Consider the following 19,776-nt stretch of genomic DNA (forward strand, 5'->3'; position numbering starts at 1 on the left):
GAATGAAATGGAAAATCAAATACAAGAGGCTTACAGAACACCAAATGCACAAAATCACAACAGATCCACACCAAGGCACATTATAATGAAAATGCATAACATTCAAAATAAAGATAGGATTTTGAAGGCCATGAGAGAAAAGCAGCAGATTACATATGGGGGAGACCAATGCAGATAGCAGCCGACTTCTCAACCCAGACTGTAAAAGCTAGAAGGGCCTGGAACAATGTATTTCAAGCTCTGAAAGAAAGAACATGGTTGCCAACCAAGAATCCTATACCCAGCAAAACTAACCTTCAGATTTGAAGATGAAATAAAATTCTTCCATGACAAACAAAAGTTAAAAGAATTTAAAATAGAAAGCCTGCACTACAGAATGTTCTCAACAAAATATTCCAGGAGGAGGAAACGAAAAACAACAATGGAGGTCAGCAAGGGGAGGAACTACCTTAGAGAAAAACCACTCAAAGGAGAAACCAAGCCAACTTAAAATCCAAAAATAAGCCAAATGACTGGGAATACAAATCATATCTCAATAATAACCCTGAACGTTAATGGCCTAAACTCATCAATCAAAAGACATAGACTGGCAGAATGGATTAAAAAGAAAGACCCAACAATATGCTGCCTGTAAGAGACTCATCTCATAGAAAAAGACATCCACAGACTAAAGGTGAAAGGATAGGAAAAAACCTACCATGCACATGGACTCAGTAAAAAAGCAGTGGTTTCCATCCATGTATCAGATAAAGTGGACTTCAAGCCAAAGTTAGTTAGAAGGGATAAAGAAGGACATTTCATACTGCTTAAGGGAACCATAAACCAGGAAGACATAATGATAGTAAATATTTATGCCCCAAACAATGGTGCATCCCTGTACATCAAATAAATCCTTCTCAATTTCAGGAATCACATAGACCACAACACAATAATTCTGGGTGACTTTAATGCACCACTGTCACCACTAGATAGGTCTTCCAAACAAAATCCAACCAAAGAAACCATAGAACTCAATAACACAATCAAGACTTAATAGACATATATAGAATATTCTATCCGTCAACGAGCGGATTCACTGTCTTCTCAGCAGCACATGGAACTTTCTGGAAAATAGACCATATGTTATGCCACAAAGCAGCCCTTAGGAAATGCAAAAAAAAAAAAAAAAAAAAAAAAAAATAGAGATACTGCCTTGTGTTCTATCAGATCATAATGGACTGAAAGTAGAAATCAATGACAAAATAAAAAAGAGAACTTACTCCAACACCTGGAGACTAAATAATATGCTATTGAATGAAACATGGATAACAAAAAACATCAGGGAGGAGATAAAAAAATTCTTAGAGGTCAATGAGAATGATGATAGAACATATCAAAATCTCTGGGACACTATGAAAGCGGTACTAAGAGGAAAATTCATTGCATGGAACGCATTCCAGAGAAGAATGAAAAGTCAACAACTAAATGACCTAACATTACATCTCAAAGCCCTAGAAAAAGAAGAACAGAATAACAGCAAAAGTAGTAGAAGACAGGAAATAATTAAAATCAGAGCTGAAATCAATGAAATCGAAACAAAAGAAACAATTCAAAAATTGACAAAACAAAAAGTTGGTTCTTTGAGAAAGTCAACAAAATAGACAAACCCTTAGCCACATAACAAAGAGAAAGAGAGAGAAGACTCAAATTACTAAAATATATGATGCAAAAGGAAATATCATGATGGACACCACTGAGATACAGAACATAATGAGAAGCTACTTTGAAAATCTGTATTCCAATAAAATGGAAATTACTGAAGACATTGACAAATTTCTAGAGACATATGCTCCTCCCAAACTGAACTAGGAGGACATACACAATTTAAACAGATGAATATCAAGCAATGAAATAGAAGAAGCCATTAAAAATCTACCATCCAAGAAAAGCCCAGGACCAGACCGATTCCCAGATGAGTTCTACAAAACCTTCAAAGAAGAACTCATTCCAAAACTTCTCAAAATATTCCAGGAAATAGAAAAGGAGGGTACCCTACCGAACTCATTCTATGAAGCTAATATCACCCTCATACCCAAACCAGGAAAAGACACATCAAGGAAAGAAAATTTTAGACCAATATCCTTGATGAATATAGATGCAGAGATCCTTAACAAAATATTGGCAAACCGTATCCAAAAACATACTAAGAAAATTGTGCACCACGATCAAGTGGGGTTCATCCCTGGAATGCAAGGATGTTTCAACATTCGTAAATCAATAAATATAATCCATCGTGTCAATAGACTTAAGGATAAGAATCATATGGTTATTTCAATTGATGCAGAAAATGCGTTGGACAAAATACAACTCCCCTTCATGCTCAAAACACTAGAAAAAATAGGAATAGTAGGAACATACCTGAACATTGTAAAGGCTATTTATGCTAAGCTCATGGCCAACATCATTCTTAATGGAGAAAAACTGAAACCATTCCCTTTAAAAACAGGAACAAGATAGGGATGTCCTCTTTCACCACTTCTATTCAACATTGTCCTCGAAACCCCATTATTCTTAAAATCAAGAATTTACTATCTCTTTCATCAAATCATCTGTGAAGCATTTGACAGAAGAAAATGTGAATGATTTTAACATTTAATTTTTATTATAGTACTTAAATTACTAAGATATTTAATTTTCTAGTCTATTTATACCCATGACTATCCACACACTTTTATTTTGTCTCTATCTTTTTTGAAGAAAAAATAGCAATAGTGTAGCAATTATTATTTTTTATAATAACATAACATATGATTCCTAACTTTTGAAAACTCTGCGAAAATATTAAATGTTAATTGAGGTAAATATGAACATCTTGTTGAGATAGTTATGTAGAATTTGAAAGAAATTGGTCAGAGTTATTGCATGATAAAATAGTACAATAAAATAAGTCTATATGGCTTGATTCTGTGTATATTAAGCTCTACAATTAGCAATATGCCAGTTTTTAATTTCACTATATTTAATGGCCATAGGACAGGTCAAGATCAAGTTCATTTCTTTTAATTATGTGGTTATCTGCCTGATTAAACAATCAGAAAATGTTCCTGTTATAAACATCTGTAAATTATAGAAAAAATATGTGAAGCATCCTTTTATGTGCACACACGTCAAAAAGAGCAGGCAGGGAATGTAGTAAGCTGCCTAGGCACTGTGGTAGCTTCCCTAAGGGACTTCGTTGCATCAAAGAATCTAGGTTGTTGGGTTCCAACTTCCATGTGGATTTGTGCAAAGTTGGAAGAGGACCTGAAATGATTACATAGAACTGCAACTCTTAGATACCTTGACCCCTTGTAAAACAGTGATGTGGTAAAAGCTCTGATAACAAACACAGGTCATCAACAAGGAATCACTGTTTCATCCATGACCTCAGGATAAAAAAAAAGGATTGCTTAGTTCTTCAATTCCGTGAATTGATTCCAAAATTGAAGCATTTAGTGAAACCATTTTCAAATCTACTCTTAACATACACCACACAAGGCCAATACAAATAAAGTACAACTTAATGAGTTCTTAATAGAATTCCCAAATGCTCAATGAGAACATTTTTCATTGTTATTGTGACCAAAAGTCACAATAATGATTAATAATTTTAGAAAATATTGACAGGGATTATAAAATTTAAAAGTTTACATGATTAAATACAAATTTTTAAAACTTGAGAGTGAGATGATTTTGGAAGAAGAATATTTGCTTTGAAAGATGAGGAAAAATAAAATTTCCTGAAAAGAAATATGATACTTACACTTAAAATTTCAAATTCCAAGTTAAAGATGTAGCTGCAGATGGCATCTGTGGAATGGATAGTACATGCAAGGGATTCCTCACAGAGTGGTGAAACAGTCTGAATGCAGACAGTGACTGAGAGTTTACGGATGTCAGAAAGGGCATAAAGGACATATTCCTAAAGGAGTTCTAGGGTAAGAGAGTAGAGAGAACGTCAGAGACAATAGTTTTTGTGTTTTCACAGATTTTCAGATTGAAAAATAAACCAAATATCAAAGAAGAGAAATAAAAACAGCATCAGCACTCAGATACTTCTAGGTGGATTCAAAGGACTACAAAGACAGAAAGAAATATCAAAACTGCCTAGAGACCAAGTGTATGAAGGAAGAGAAAAAATGTGATCGTAGGCTTCTAATCAATATTTAGGAGAATTAGAAAAATATGAAGAATACCTTTGGTGTGCTGATAATGAACTCAACCTGCTGTTCTACTATGAAAAAATGCAAAATAATGAAAATGAAGGACACAAAACTGAGCAGTTTACTATTCATGGTCTTCACTAAAGCATGCACTTAAAAATAATAATGTGCTATCTAGAAAGTAAACAAATTATAACTGAAGAAACAATTTCTAAATACATAGAGAAAATGCTAAATAAGCACTGACGGTTTAAAAAACATCTAGTTTGAGATCTTAAAAAATCAAGATGGGACTCCAGTGTCAGACTTAAAACATGAAAGATTGAGAAAGAGACTGCATTAAAAGCACTATATGTGCAGGCACGGCAATGAATGCCTATAATCCCAGAATCTCAGGAGTTGAAGCAGAAGAATCACCAGATCAAACCCAGCCTCAGCAACTTAACAAGGCCCTAAGAAACTTAGCAAGACCTTGTCTTTAAATAAAATACAAAAAGGACTGGGATGTGGCTCAGTGGTTAAACACCCCTGGGATCAATCCCTAGTACCAAATAAACAAAATAAATGAATAAATAAAAACAAAATTACAATATGTCCTTGCATATTTTCTTTTAGGAGGAGACTATAGAAGATAATTTTTAGCTTTAGACATTTAAAGTTCATGTGGTAGGCAAAGTAATGTCCCCCCAAATGTTGATACTCTAATTCCCAAAACCTTAAAAAATGTTATCTTATATAATATAAAGTACTTTGCAGATGTGTTTATGTTAAGGATCCGGAATTATTAATGTGGACCCAATTCCAATCCCAGGGTGTAAGGGGAAGAGAGGCAGAGATGGAGATGTGGTAATGGGGGCAGGGTTTGGAGGGATGTGACTATTGGCTTGAAAAGGGACCACAGGTCAAGAAATCTGGGCAGCAGGGTTTCAGAACAAACATAGGTCTCTGTTAACACTTGAATGGATAAAGACAGTATGGTGTAGAGACAATGAAGTTTTATTCAGTCAAAAAGAATGAAATTATGTCATTTACAGGAAAATGGATGGAACTGGAGAGCAAAATAAACCAGACTCAGAAATTAAGGGTCATTTGTTTTCTCTCATATTTGAAAGCCACAGCGGGAAAAAAGGAAAGAAAAGAGATCTTATGAAAACAGAAGTTGAGAGGGGTAGCCCAGTCGAAGGAGATCGGAAAGGGAGGAGGGGAAGGAAGGGGATTATAGGGAATGGGATAGGCCAGGTTATGCATTGTATCTGTATGAATATGTCACGTGAACCGTGTTATCATGTATGATTATAATAAACCAATTAAAAAAAGAAATTTGGCAGACTCTAGAAGTTGAAAAGTGCAAGGAAAGATATTCTCACTTAGAGCTTCTTGAGGGAACACTATACTACCAACATGCTGATTTTAGCCCAGCAAAAAGCCCAGATGTGACCTCTGGACTGTAGGATAATAAACACGTATTGTTGCTACCAAATCATAATTTTTGCAGCAGCAACAGGAAACTAATGGATTCATTCCTAAAACGTAAATGCAACCATACAGTAAACACAATTTATTATTACTTTAAAGCACTAGCAGATAAAAGAGAGGAAAATAAAACTAAATAGGAAGAAAAAGGAAAAAGAGAAGAACAAAGAAATATAACTTGGCAAATAGAAATCACAACTAAGATGATAAATCCAAATAGTAATAAAAATAATAATGAGAGGATTAAATTCACTTATAAGAATATTACATTAATAGATTTAATTTTTAACCATATGCTATTTGCAAGAGACTCAAAGAAAATGAAATTTAGAAGTGAAAATGAAGAACATAATCTAAGCAAATAATTATATATTACAGATATATTAATATTTATCAATACCAGACATAATAATCTTTTAAAAAATAAAATATAAGGGATAAAAATGAATTTTATACAGTAATAGTCACAGTAATTTAAAGTAAATAATAAAAAATTTAAGTACTCAATAACTTAGCTTTGAAATAAACAAAGCAAAATTAGTAGACTCCAACAAGGAAAAGTCAAAAAATTTATAACCACTCTGGAATTTCAGCAGTGCTTCCTCAGCAACAGATGTATCAACCAATGCTAATTTGTTTATTAAATTAAAGAATTACATATCAGAATAATTAATAGCTTAATCTAGTAAACATTGATGGAACTGCTGCAAATAGAGGACTTAAATTCAATCTTGCAAGGAAATTTGCGATATCATATATATTTACCAAATCATAAATGTTTCTGATGATCCAAACAAGTTGTAAACTGAAAACTCACCATTGTAATTGCTAATGTAGATATCATTGGTGAGTTGGTGGGAGAATTATGCTAATATTTTAAAGTCATTTTTTTCATTTAGGGGTGTCATTCGGATCCTATGACCAAAAGAGGAATTTTCTTTTTAAAGAAAGTTTTTGGTTTTTCCTTTACACACACACACACACACACACACACACACACACACACACACCCCACACACAAGAATAGTTGTAGTATTGTTCATAATAGTCAGTGTTTCACAGAACCTAAATGCTCAAAGAGATATAACTCAACAATAGGAAATTGCTTATGTTATGGTACAGGATAGCAGCAATGGAAACACACACACACACACACACACAAATGTCAGTTGCTTAATTGACTGTGTTTACTCTGTGCCTGGCATTGTTTTAATGGCTTGTATGAAATAATTCATTCAACTTACACAATAAACATGTTTATATGTTAAATCATTTGACTATACAAACTATGTGATAAATGTTATTATTACCTCTAAGTTTTAGATGAGGTGACTGAAGCACAAGAAGGTGAAGTAATTGCCTAAGGTTACATAGCTAGTGAGAGGTAGATAAAAAGTCTTGATTTTGTACAGCCACTTAATTATTAACTTCTACTAAATTATGATCTATGAAAACCTAAATAACTGTTAATAAGAGTGAAGTATTCCTAAGGAATGCTCTTCAAGATATAGTGATAAAATAAAGAGTAAAATTATAGAATATTATTCACAGATTCCACTTGTGTAACAATACTAATTTCCTCATACCCTTATTGAAAAGATTGTAGGTCTTTAAATTTTTTTTTCAATCTAATGATATAACATGTTATGTTCTAAATTTTATTCTTTACATTTAAAACTTCAATCTGAAAAATATTTTTGTTATATGAAGCAGAGATTTTTAAATATTTTTACAAATGAAAGCCATATCCAAATAAAGCATGCAATCATGCAAAAATTCCAAACAAGGGACCATAATGTCTCATGATAAAATCAGATATAAACATACCATGAAATCTTAATCTTCTATTTTCTTAGAATTAATGACTAGTTAAATCTTATTCTGAATTTTATTTATTAAATATTTGGAGGTAAAATGTGGTTTAATTAATTATAACTATTAAAATGAGTCACATGATATCTACTGATTGTGCAAATAAATTTATCTTTACTTATTTTATTTATTTTTTTAGCTTTTAATTTTTTACAGACTGCATTTTGATTCATTGTACACAAATGGGTTACATCATTTCATTTTATCTTTACTTTGATTTTCTACTTTTCTTTCTAGGAAAGATTTCTGTGTACATAAAGATGAACCCTGTGACACTGTTGGTAAGTGTGTGTCAACCTTTTCACCTTTTGGAGTGTTCTGGAAACTTTGAACATATGGATGGTTTAAATATCAGAAACTATTTGGTGTGAAAGTTTTAAAGAAATACTTTTAGAATGTTCAAGAAACATATATTTCACTTATATATTTAATCATTGGTTGACATTTCTGTTATTAATGAATCTCTTTAAGTTATGTATTAGCTATTTATGGATACAATTTTTAAATGATGCTTTAAGATTATCATCATTTCATTTTGTTATCTTCACAAAGATAAACACATATTTGATAAAGTTGCATTCTTACTGGTAAGTCAGGGCAAAATATATTAACAATATTATGATTGCCTATTTTGCAGAATTGATTTATTTTCTGTCATATGTGGTTGAAGTTAACTTGCAGAATATATCAGAAGAAAGTCCATCTAATTTGCCTGCCTTGAGAGGATTCTCTGTACATATAGCAGCAAATTTTCCATCTCTTAAATTGAATACCTAAAATCCCTAAAACATAGCAATATAGCCAGTAGAATCTATGACTCACAGTTTTTGTAATTTTGAGAGAATGATTCTATGCTTATATTTTAAAATAAATGCATCTACATAAATATAAATTTAACTGTCCAAATATACCCAATTATTATGTTTCTTTTGCAATTTTGTCTTGTAGCTTTATATAAAAAAGCATAATTGAGGGCTGGGGAGATAGCTCAGCTGGTAGAGTGCTTGCCTTGCAAGCACAAGGCCCTGAGTTCGATCCCCAGTACCGCAAAAGAAAAAAAAAAGAAAAAAAAAAAAAAAAAGTATAATTGGTAAAATGTATTTGAGTCAGAATCCAATATTGGCATATCTAGTGAGCTTCATTTCTGAAGGATAATATTTCAAATTAGCCATCTTTGTGGTGTCATTTGTTCATTGTAATGAACAATAAATAAAAGGAATAAAATTGAATAGATCCTTATGGGTATTTTAAAAGTAATTCAAACTAGTTCCTTTAACTTAAATTCCCATGAACCTCCTATGTTTAAAATCTTAGAGAAAATGTTGAAAATAGTTATAATAGTATAAAGTAGAAGGTGATGAGGTGATTTGGGAATATGGTAATGATGGGAATTTTTGGTTCCTAAGGGGCCATTAGCATAAAGAACTACACCCCCAGGGAAGAGCTGAACTGATTTAAGGATGATCCTCCTAACCTGCTTCCTGCAGTTTTCTTCTCTTCCTGTATGAATCTCCAGAAATCAAAACTTGAAGTAGTTTTAGTCACCCTAACTATGGAAATATTTGATCATCACTAAAGCTAGTCTCAAAATATGTACCTTTTCTTACACTTAAGTGCTGTACTATCTTTCCCCTCCTAACAGTCCCTCTTTAGTATGGGCAGAGATCAAGGTCTTGCTTTGCTTGAGCAAATGAGAGAAGTGACCAAGTCAGGCAATGCCTTTGTGATTACCCCAGGACTATCCAGGGATCACTTCAGGAATCCACCTAAGCCATTCACATACGGGATTGTCCTGCATGGGATATGTGACCTCCATTCTGGTGGTTTCATTGAGCTGAAGAAGGGAACATTTTAATGGTTAGATTGTTTCATTAATGTTCCCACTGTACGTATATATAATAATCAGAGAAATGCAACTCCGATGATTATAACCACAAAGGAAACCAGCATTGGGATGAATCTGACTACCTATACTGCAGAATGGGGAGATGAACAGGCCTTTCTCCTGGATAACCTGGTTGAAAGATTACATCATTCACCCCTGAAGTTCAGACTAAGGATTTTAGGCGTCTTGATGTGTGAGCCAATATATCTTATTATCATCTAAACCAGTTTAGGTCTTTTATTTGTTATTTTTATTTGTTATTAAGACATAGAAATATTCCCTAATGCTTACATATTCATTCACAAGAAAAGAAGTATATGTAGCAATTACATCATCATTCATAGAGTGTTAAAAATTTTCTCTGACAAATTATTAAACAAATTGGGTCATTACATATTGTATATGCATCAGAGTATTATATTGTACCTCATAAATGTTAACAATTATTGCATGTCAATGAGAAATTTAAAAAATGATTACAATTCTTATGCAGATCTGTTAGGAGAGCTGTATCACCATGAGATGCTTTATAAAGTTAATTACTAATGAATTTCTTTTTTTTTTCAATTTTGATATGACTGTAGTTTTTAAAAGTTTGACTACTTTAAATAACTCATGTAAGTGTGTGGCACATGCAAAACAATTAAATAAACACAAATTAAATAAACACAAACAAAATTAAAACACAAAATTAAATAAACACAAATAGCTTATTAATCATTTTGGATGCTGCAATTTCTAGTAAAACATAGCAAAATAAATTTACAATGAAAATCCATAACATCTTTATCTATACACATTTTTAAATCTCCCTATATAATGCAAAGGGTTGTGTTTTTATCAGATGCTTTTCTGAAGTCAGCATATGCCTTCTTTCATCTTTAATTTATAACATATGAACTTAGCCTATTCCACTTTGGATGCTAAAACAAAAATTACTGAGGGAGGAAGGAGGAAAGAGAGAAGTAGACTTTATATTTATTGGTTTGGATAATATGGGGTTAAATGGTAACTTTAACACAAAAATTTTCCATACTCTTGTTGTATCTACAGCAAGAAGGGAAGGATAGCAATCAAAAGTTTTGAATTTGTTTTATTAACTTGAGTTATGAATGCAGAAGAATGCCTGTATTTAAGAGCAGTAGTAAACTTTATGCTGCAAAATTAAAATTCCAATAATACTTTCCCAGACATCTGATTTAATTGCCTCAGATTTGGAGCTCTCTAAGTTTTATTATCATCACTATTTTACAGACGAAAAAAGCTGTGAGATAAAGAAAATAGATCATGCATTTTAAGTCAGACATCTAGACTTGTTTATTTATTTTTTCATTTTCTTTTAAAAAATTTGTTCTTTTTTGGTAGAATATATTTTGACATGTTACACTGCTGATTATTACTTATGTGAAAGTGGCACTTGTTTAATGCTCTGATAGCTTGGGTTCCACAACTTTTAAATGCAGGTTATGTTATCTACCTCATAATAGCACTTGCAAAGTGGTTCATTGTTAATTGGCACTCAGTGTCCAGCAGCTTGTAGCACTTCCCCTTGTTTCCTGAGGAAAAGTTAGAAATTTGCAGGCATCACTGTTAGTAAATGGTAATGCTGGGCTTCTATCCAAGTTCTCCTGACTATAATGAGAATCATCTTTTTTTTATATCACGGTGTATTCCTATAATAGAGACAAATATAACTAGAAATAATGGCTATGAGAATATCTGAACAGTTATAGAATAAAATTGGAGCAAATATAAATACCCAGAAATAAATTTTATATCTTATTATTATAATTTCAAAACTGTTTTTCTTTTAACTCAAAAGAAAAATAAAAATTCATTTTAAGTGAATTGGACCTCATCAGCATTATGAGGTATTATATATAGATACTTCCATTGATAAATGGTAGTTATTTATGTAAACTTTTATTTGAAAAGCTACTTAAAGGTAAAAAGCAAAAGCCACTTTTACTACACCATCTATCACATAGTTTTTCCTGTAGTTTTGGTGAGGGAGATAGTTTGGTAGATCGGTAGGTAGAATTATAGATACTGGTAGAAAAAATTCCATTAGACATTTTAATCAACCATCAGTTTTAAAGTGTGTATACTTTTTAACACCTCTGAAATTGGGATTCATTTCACAATCAATTGCTTATTTTGTCATAATTCAGTCAAAAATGTTTAATATAATATTGGATGAAATATGGTGTGTAATGTGAGTGAAACTACCTTACTTTTCCATGGCAGGCAGAATAATAGTCAGAAATTTCATCCACAGGAATTAGGATTGTGGATGAAATTTGGACTGTGATTCACCTTACCTTAAAATAGAGAGAATATGGTGGAATAACACACAGTGTATTCACAAGGGTCCTTACAAGTGAAGAGGGGAAATGTGAGTTCTGAATTAGAGGGAGATGGGATCACTCTTTAAACGCACAAGGAAATGCAGTCAGGAGGTAACTTACAGCTGGTTTTGAAGAAAGAGGAGCCATGTGTGACATATGACCATGACATATGAACATATGACATATGAACATGGAAAAGGAGAAGAAGGGATGTCTACCCCTGACCTCCAGAGGAGAACGCAGACAGCCCTTCCTGCACCTTGACTTTGGCCACAAGATCTGGGTCCACTGCCACAGAACTTCAAGAGAACAAATTTGTATTAATTTTTACAGCATTCAAATAAAATCAATAGACTTTCTAATAAATAATCTCTCCCATCATTTATACAGAAGGGATAAAGAAGTAAGATGTTCTCCAATGTTTAGACAGTCAGATGAATAATTTTGGCACTATAGCTACTTTTGAGAACTCATGAAAAAATTGAGATTAGATTTAAAAAACATAAATTGGTGCTATGATATATTAATATAGAGAGAGTAGTATACACAGACTGTGTTAACAAATGTCATTAATCATAGTTGATCAATTCTAGTTGAGAAACTAGACCTCAATCCAAAAGTTCCTACCTTCCCTTAACAATTAAAATTGAATAAACGTATCTAAATCTTCCCAAGAAAACACTAAGCTGTATTTATTTTACACATGATTTCTATCAAAATTCCAAAAATGTATCATTCAATAATATACAAACCATTTTAGGGAACAGAAACAGAGGTATTAAAAACATACATATTTCTAGACAATCCTGAGAGGATCATGTAAGAAACAAAAATGATAAACCACTTTTGCTTAGGAAAGAAATGGGGAAAAAATCAAAACCAAATATTAGCAGATATTATCTCATTGTATGTGTGTGTGCACATATTAAGTAACTAAGTAGGGCTATTTAATTCTAGATTTATTCCAGAAATGCAAGGGTAGTTTAACATTAAAAGTCTTAAAATACAACTACAATTTCCATTTAAAGATAAAAACCATATGATCATCTTGTTTGGACAAAGAAAATGTCTCATAAAATTCAAAGCATATTTATGATAAAAAATCTTGGCAAAATAGGAAAAAGTAGGAACTTCATTAATCAGTGAAAGTTACTTACAAAAAAAAAATCCATAAATATCCCCTCCTCCCCCCAATAGTGTAGCTTTGGAAGCATTGCTTTGGGACTGGGGATGCAGCTCAGTGGTAGAGAGCATTTGCCTAGCATGTGCAAGACCCTGAGGTCAATCCCCAGTATTGAAAGCAAAGCATTCCTTTCAAGCTTAGAAATAAGGAGAAGATTCTACTATTTTTAGTTTATTCAATAACATATTAGGACTATCACCCCTTTCAATAAAGCACATGATGTGATTATCTACATAAGGAAAAATACCCTTCAGAATATGACATTGTTATGGGAATTAATAGAAGAATCTAGCAAACTGACTAGACATCAAATCAATATGTGATAAGAAAATTGTATTTTATATACCAGTGATAGGCAGTGATAAATTTAACTTAAATTCTATTTAATATATGGAAAAAATAAAGTACTTTGGAATATATGTAATGACCAATATGAAAGACAAATGAAAAACATCATAGTCCATATTACAATTCAATAAAGACATGACTCAGTAGAAACCTTACTAAACCTTATTTAGTCTGAAAGACTAAATAGAAATGTTCATTTCTCTCAAATTTGTCTGTTGATAAAATGCATACCACAAATGTTGTAATAAGAGTTTTAAAGGAACTTGATAGACTGATTCTAAATGTTAAAGGGAATAATACAGCCTAAAAATTGCCAAAACTATGGTGAAGAAAAAATATGGAAGGAGAATCTGCTGTATCAGATATGAAGATATAGTATAAAGTAAATAAGAAAATAAAGTTGCACATATTTGAAAATTACTATGTGAGGAAATTCATTAGGTTAGGGATTATTCAATAAATGATGTTAAGATGATTATTCATGTGCAAAAAGGTTGAAATCAATGCCATATGTCTTAAATTTCTAAAAATAAGAGAAACTCTAGGAAAAATAATTTTGTTTTTGAGGTAGAGACAGGTTGCTTAAAGAGTAAATATTATAAAGAAAATGTTTAATGGATTTAACTATATGAATAAAATGTCTGCATAGCAAAAGCCATCATGAAAATGAAAGAAAAATAAAAACAAGCTTCTATCCAGGAAGATATGCCATATTTCATGGGTTTTATGGTGCCTTCAGTTGTCCTTGATTTTTAAGACATATTATTAATTTATGTACTATTAATTTTTTTTTAAATTTATGATATATTTTAATTCTAAGATATTGGTTTTAGGACATAATGTCAAATAATTGAATCTTGCAATTAATGATATATAGTATTTGCAGCACATATAACCAACAGTATTATTTTCAAAAAAGACATGTTGTAGGACAGTAATGATTATCAGTCAGGAATAAATTAATTATCTAGTTGATTATCAAGAAGCCACATTGTGTAGTGTGTGTGAATAAATACATGCATGTGTTTACATACATGTATGTGTGTTGGGAATTAATGTCTCAAAAAATCTTTTACATGTGTTATAGTTGTAACCATATTAGAAATTAAAATGGAAAAATTCTAAAAAGCATTTTATTTATTTAAAATAAAGTCACCTAATGTTATCGTAAATAATAGTTTTCACATTTTTTATTAAAAAAATAGTATACTATTCACAACAAAATAAATAGGAGAAATGGTTTTGTTTCTTTTTTTTTTTTGAAAATTTTCTTATAGCTGTTCTATAGGAGAGAGCTGGAATCTTGGGTTGCATATGTGCTTCCATGTATAAGTTTTGCTTTGTGCTATTTTGGTTGACATGTATGAGGAAAATCTGATGTGACTTAGATAAGTAGTTGCAAAATAGAGATGTATTTTCACATTGTTGTGTAAATTCTTTGAAAGTTCATTAAAACCCAAGTGGTAGTATCTTCAAATTTTGTGGAATGTGAATTCCAAAAGCATGTAAATAAACTTCCATACGTTATTGAATTAATATCTATTTTTACCTTATACTCTAAATTAATATTTTAATCATGGAGGTTTTTTGATTTTTGTTTTTTGTTTTGGTACTGGGGATTGAACTCAGGAGCACTTGGTCAGCAAGCCACATACCCAGACCTATTTTGTGTTTTCTTTAGAGACAGGGTCTCACTGAGTTACTCAGCACCTCACTGTTGCTGAGGCTGTCTTTGAACTCGAAATCCTCCTTCCTCAGCCTCCTGAGCCTCTGGGTTTAGAGGTGTGCAACACTGTGCCTGGCTCATAGCGGTTTTTTAGGATTAATTGTTGGACAATTGAGAAGTACTAGTTTAGGGAGGTAGGAAAAAATGTTAACGTTTTCAGTGACTATGAATGGAGATAGCTACAGATGTCATGTCTATTAAGATCACCTTTGATATCAGAAAGTCTTTAAGTGTTAGAAGCTGTCAAGCTCATAGTGGTAAACATTTTAAAGTATTTTAATTTTCATTTGAAAGCTTGTATTTTGTAATTGACCAAATAATACCATCAGGTGGTTTCTGTGGAGTGACAGGTTCACCTTTTTCATTTTGGGCTATCTGTCAGCCAAATATCAAAATTGGAATACCTATGTGTGTTTGTAAGATATGTCCTTTCAAGTAAAAGTTGTACTTTATGCAAACCAGTTAGTTCAGCTCATAACCTCACAGGACTTTTCATTGAGGCAATATCATGTTTTAGTGAGCAGCAGAAATGCCTTATCTATACTTCCTTCTCATCATGCAAAATACTAGAAATGCATGAACTCAAGTGTTCAGGTTTTATCAAATGAACAGTTTGTGCTGCTTCGCCCATGATATTTTTAAAGTGAAACTGGTATTTTTCCTTACTAGGAGGGAATGGCAGTGAAAAATAAATGACATTAAAATTTGGTGCCATTGCCTTGATTGGGGCCGGGTAATTTTACCTACCATAGCCTTTGCTCCATCAATGCAAATGTTGACTTGGTTGCAACATCTCTTTAAAATGTTAAAATGTTTAAAGAGATGTTGCATACATCTCTTTAAAAGGTCTTCGAGGTCACACTGCAAAGGGTTTTAGAAGCCCAGGCTTCTGCATAATCCTCTTTGAGAAATTCTTCCATGTACTGGGAATGACTGATAATCAGTGGAGGTAGTCAGTGATCACACGTGTGTGTTGTTTGTGTGTGTGTGTGTGTGTGTGCGTGCGCGCGCGCATGTATTTCATAAAACTTTTTAAGGACTTTATAAAGTTTGGAAAATTGTAAATACTTAGAGCTGGAAAACATGGATGCTGATTAACATAGTTTCCAGCAGATCATATGAATATTTTTCTAATACTTGTTAATGAGAGCGGCTGTGCATCCTGCATCACCAGCCCCAGCTGCATGCTGTCCCATGCCTCCTGGCATTCTACTGCCAAGATTTAGATTCTTCAATATTTCTAACAAATGTCTTTTCCTGTCTTTGAGCAGGTTGGAATGATTGATAGAATTTATTCTTCTGTGTACTTCTAAGTATTCTTATTTTATGAAGTTGAGAATCCTTACACCGGCCAACAGGCCACCCAGGAAGCAACTGCCAAGAAGAAACACATCCAGACACTAAAACATATTTAAATAACCCTTTTACGTCGACACTTCACATGTGAGAATCTCCAGACATTTCCCTTTCCAAACACCAATACATTCTCCAAACCACATTTCAGCAGAAGTAATCATTTTTATTGGGTGAGAAGAAGAGGTTAAGCCAATTTTTTAAGTAGCTTAATTTTCATTAAACAGCAGTGTGGCATTTTTTTCTTGCATTGTGGCACCTAGAGCACACAGAACTTTAGAGACTGAAAATACTAAAAGATATTACTGAGTTCATCTCTCTACTCTCTTTCTGGATAGAACTGTATTGTTTACACTGAAAAATCATTCTAGCTTAATATGTAATCTTTTAAATTTGTAATTCTTTGGATTAGGCAAAGAATAAGGCTGTTTTCTCTATAAATCTTACTTTCCGTCTGAATTAGTAGCATAAATAAGTATACAAGGGAGTTCAAATATATTCATTGTGTATTTACTATGTTCCAAATCCAATGCAAGCTTGTGGGAAATTCATGGATGATGCTGTGGTTCTTGTCCACTCATTGTAGTGTAAATTGTACATTAGTGGAAAGATTATCATCTACATTGGAAACATTCATTACCCTTTAATGTATGTGATTTTATATAAACCAAGGTCACTTTGAAACCCCCAGCGGTTTTCATATTTGAGTGAGATATGTTTTTATGAAGTGCTACTCAGGGATGTGGATGTCCTCAGAGATGCAAATGAAATATGTTCAGTCAGTGCAGTTGACAGAATTCTAAAGATAGTCCTTTCAATTCTTCATTCCTGATGATTCATTCATTCAAATATGAATCTAGATGCTGCAGTGAAGGGATATAGCAGATTTAATTAAATTCCCTCACTTACCCTTAAGATATGTACATCTAGCCAGGTAAGTCCTTTGAAGCAGGAATGGGAAGTGAATTGTGCCAACTAGCTGATAAGTTTGGAAACTGATTCCCCAAAACCTTTAGATAAGAGCCCAGCCTGGATGACATTTAGATTTCCCCTCCTTGAGACCCAAAGCTGAGAACTCAGTCAAACCTGCTGAACAACTGTGGCATAATAAAGTCTCCTACATTTATGGTACTTTGTTATGCAACAGTAGGAAACCAACCCAGACAAGAGGATATACACATTTACCTATTGATTGGGGATTTATATCCTAAGAAAATGAAACCACCATGGATGAAAGTGTAGATGTGCACCTCTGTGAAGGCTGAGCAGGAAGGGACAAAGTGTTATTAAGGAGCAAAAGCCAACGAGAAAAATTCAAAGACATTCCCAATTATTACATCTGATGGCACAGTGTAACAGTGAAGAGATTTTAGGAAGATTTTGGAAGAACTTTATACAAACCTATGATCTTTGCTATTTTTCCATTTTTAATAGTTCTCTTCCTTTGTCTCAGTAGTGATAAACAAAAGCGTATTAAAGGGAAATGACTCCGAACATTTGCCCTGTGGCACTAAAAGGACAGGAGAGGGGAAAATTGTTTCTTGGAGATGGTACATTGGAAGACATCAGCTCAGAACACGGGAAATGTACCAACTCTCTGGATCTCTGGCAAGAAGATAAGAAAAACCTAATGGAGTCGGACTGGGCCTGGGCAGTTTTGCAACCAAAAGACCTGTGAAGGTCACTAACTTATAAGGTACCCAGATAGTTTATAATTCTCACCAAGGCCGTTTTAAAAGTTGAGACATAAGTTAATAATTATGATTACCGAAAAGCATAAATCAGGATGCCACAAGCAAACTACCCATATGATCATTGTATTACTGACAAACACATGAGACTTTTTTTATATAATCAGAAATTTAACTTATACATTAAAAGTACTTATTTTGGAAATATTAAATATCATAATTAGTTTTGTAACTTCAATATTTCATTACTTAATGCCCCAGCCGTAGTAATTTAACTCATGGGGAATAGACAGAAGCATTTGTTACATGTATTGGAAATTGATTTTACACCATTCCTTTCAACCTTGTTTTTCATCAATTCAGATAGCCACAGGTCATTGCTATTTACACACTATCATGGTCTGAGTGAGGCATATTGCATATATAAAGGGAAATAATTCTTATCATGTACTTAATTCTCATATCAGAAAGGTCTAGAAACATACTTAGAAAATTACAGTATTTCTATTGTACTTTATTAGTCCTTCTTCCTTGATTTTTATTAGCTCTTTTACTTTGGATTATCCTATTCCTCTTTCTCTCTCTCTCTCCTCCTCAGAAGGGAGCATCTACTCTCTGCCCAGTATTATGTTATATGCTAGGTAATAGAATGCTAACTTGAATCTATTTGCACATTTTTGAAGGCTTTCCTTTTCTCTATTCTGTTATTTTTCTTTGCAAAGGTAGCAAAAAATTTCCCATTTGTCTTCTTGTTACTCTGTGCAAACATACTCTCCACAATTTTGCTAGCAGGGCTCCCCAAGCATGACTGTCTTGATGAATCTCTTAATTATCAAGAGTTATTAGTACTTTTTCCAAATCTAACTGCTCAAGGGGGAAAGATCTATCATCACATTTTAATGAGCCCAATTTGATCAGAAGACCCTATTTTGATATAAAGTAGAAAATTTTCCACATCATTTATTTTTCTTCATGTCAGAGTATTGGAGAAAACTTCTAAATTGGTACTTTAGAAAGCAGCGGCTTTGTTTTGATTTGTTATTGGCATGTTTCAATGCAAATGTATAGTATTCGCTTCTATTATGGTTCGTGGCATATTATCAATTATATGACAAAAATGCAGAAACTGTGTAAGTCCATCCAGAAGAAATTAATTTTTCTGATACTGCAACAATAGGGGCATTTTATACCTAAATAATTTGTTACCTCTTCAAGTTTTCTCTTTCATTTGCCATAGTCTTCTCAATTCTGGTCCCTAAGTACTTAGAAAATGGTAATGACTAGTAAATATTGAGATTAATGAAATGTTTTAATTGCATTGCAGACAAAATGGAATTCCATAGGCAGTCTTCTTTAAGCTATAAAATACTGGTTCCTATTGGTTTCACTTTTTTTTTTTTTTTTTTTTTTTTTTCAGAGAAACTGTGTTAGTCAGCTTCCTCTTATTGTAACAAATACCTGAGATAATCAACTTGTAAAGAGAACAGATTTGTTTGGTTCAAAATTTCAGTCTATGGTTTCTTGACTCCATTGCTTTTAAGCCTGTGGCAATATATTGTGGTAATAAAGTGTAGCCAAGAGAAACTACTCACATGGCTAAGACGCAACATAAAATATAAAATAAAATAGCATAAAAAAGGAATATGAGGAGTTAGGGTCACACTATCCCTTTAAAGGGTATACCACCAAGAGCTGGAAGAGCTCTTAAAGTTTCCA

At 32.7% G+C, this 19,776-nt stretch overlaps 1 protein-coding gene across 3 annotated transcripts in view; it reads left to right on the forward strand.

The window, feature by feature from the left end:
- ADAMTS19 (ADAM metallopeptidase with thrombospondin type 1 motif 19) overlaps window positions 1-19,776 on the forward strand; it is a 303,272-nt gene that overhangs the window by 73,844 nt on the left and 209,652 nt on the right. For all 3 annotated transcript variants that reach the window (XM_079145927.1, XM_079145925.1, XM_079145926.1), the window contains one exon: window positions 7,764-7,807. In XM_079145927.1, the coding sequence (XP_079002053.1) occupies window positions 7,764-7,807 (44 nt within the window). The remainder of the gene's footprint in view (window positions 1-7,763; window positions 7,808-19,776) is intronic.

Source organism: Sciurus vulgaris (assembly GCF_902686455.1).
Source record: "Sciurus vulgaris genome assembly, chromosome: 6".
Classification (NCBI taxonomy): Eukaryota; Metazoa; Chordata; class Mammalia; order Rodentia; family Sciuridae; genus Sciurus; species Sciurus vulgaris.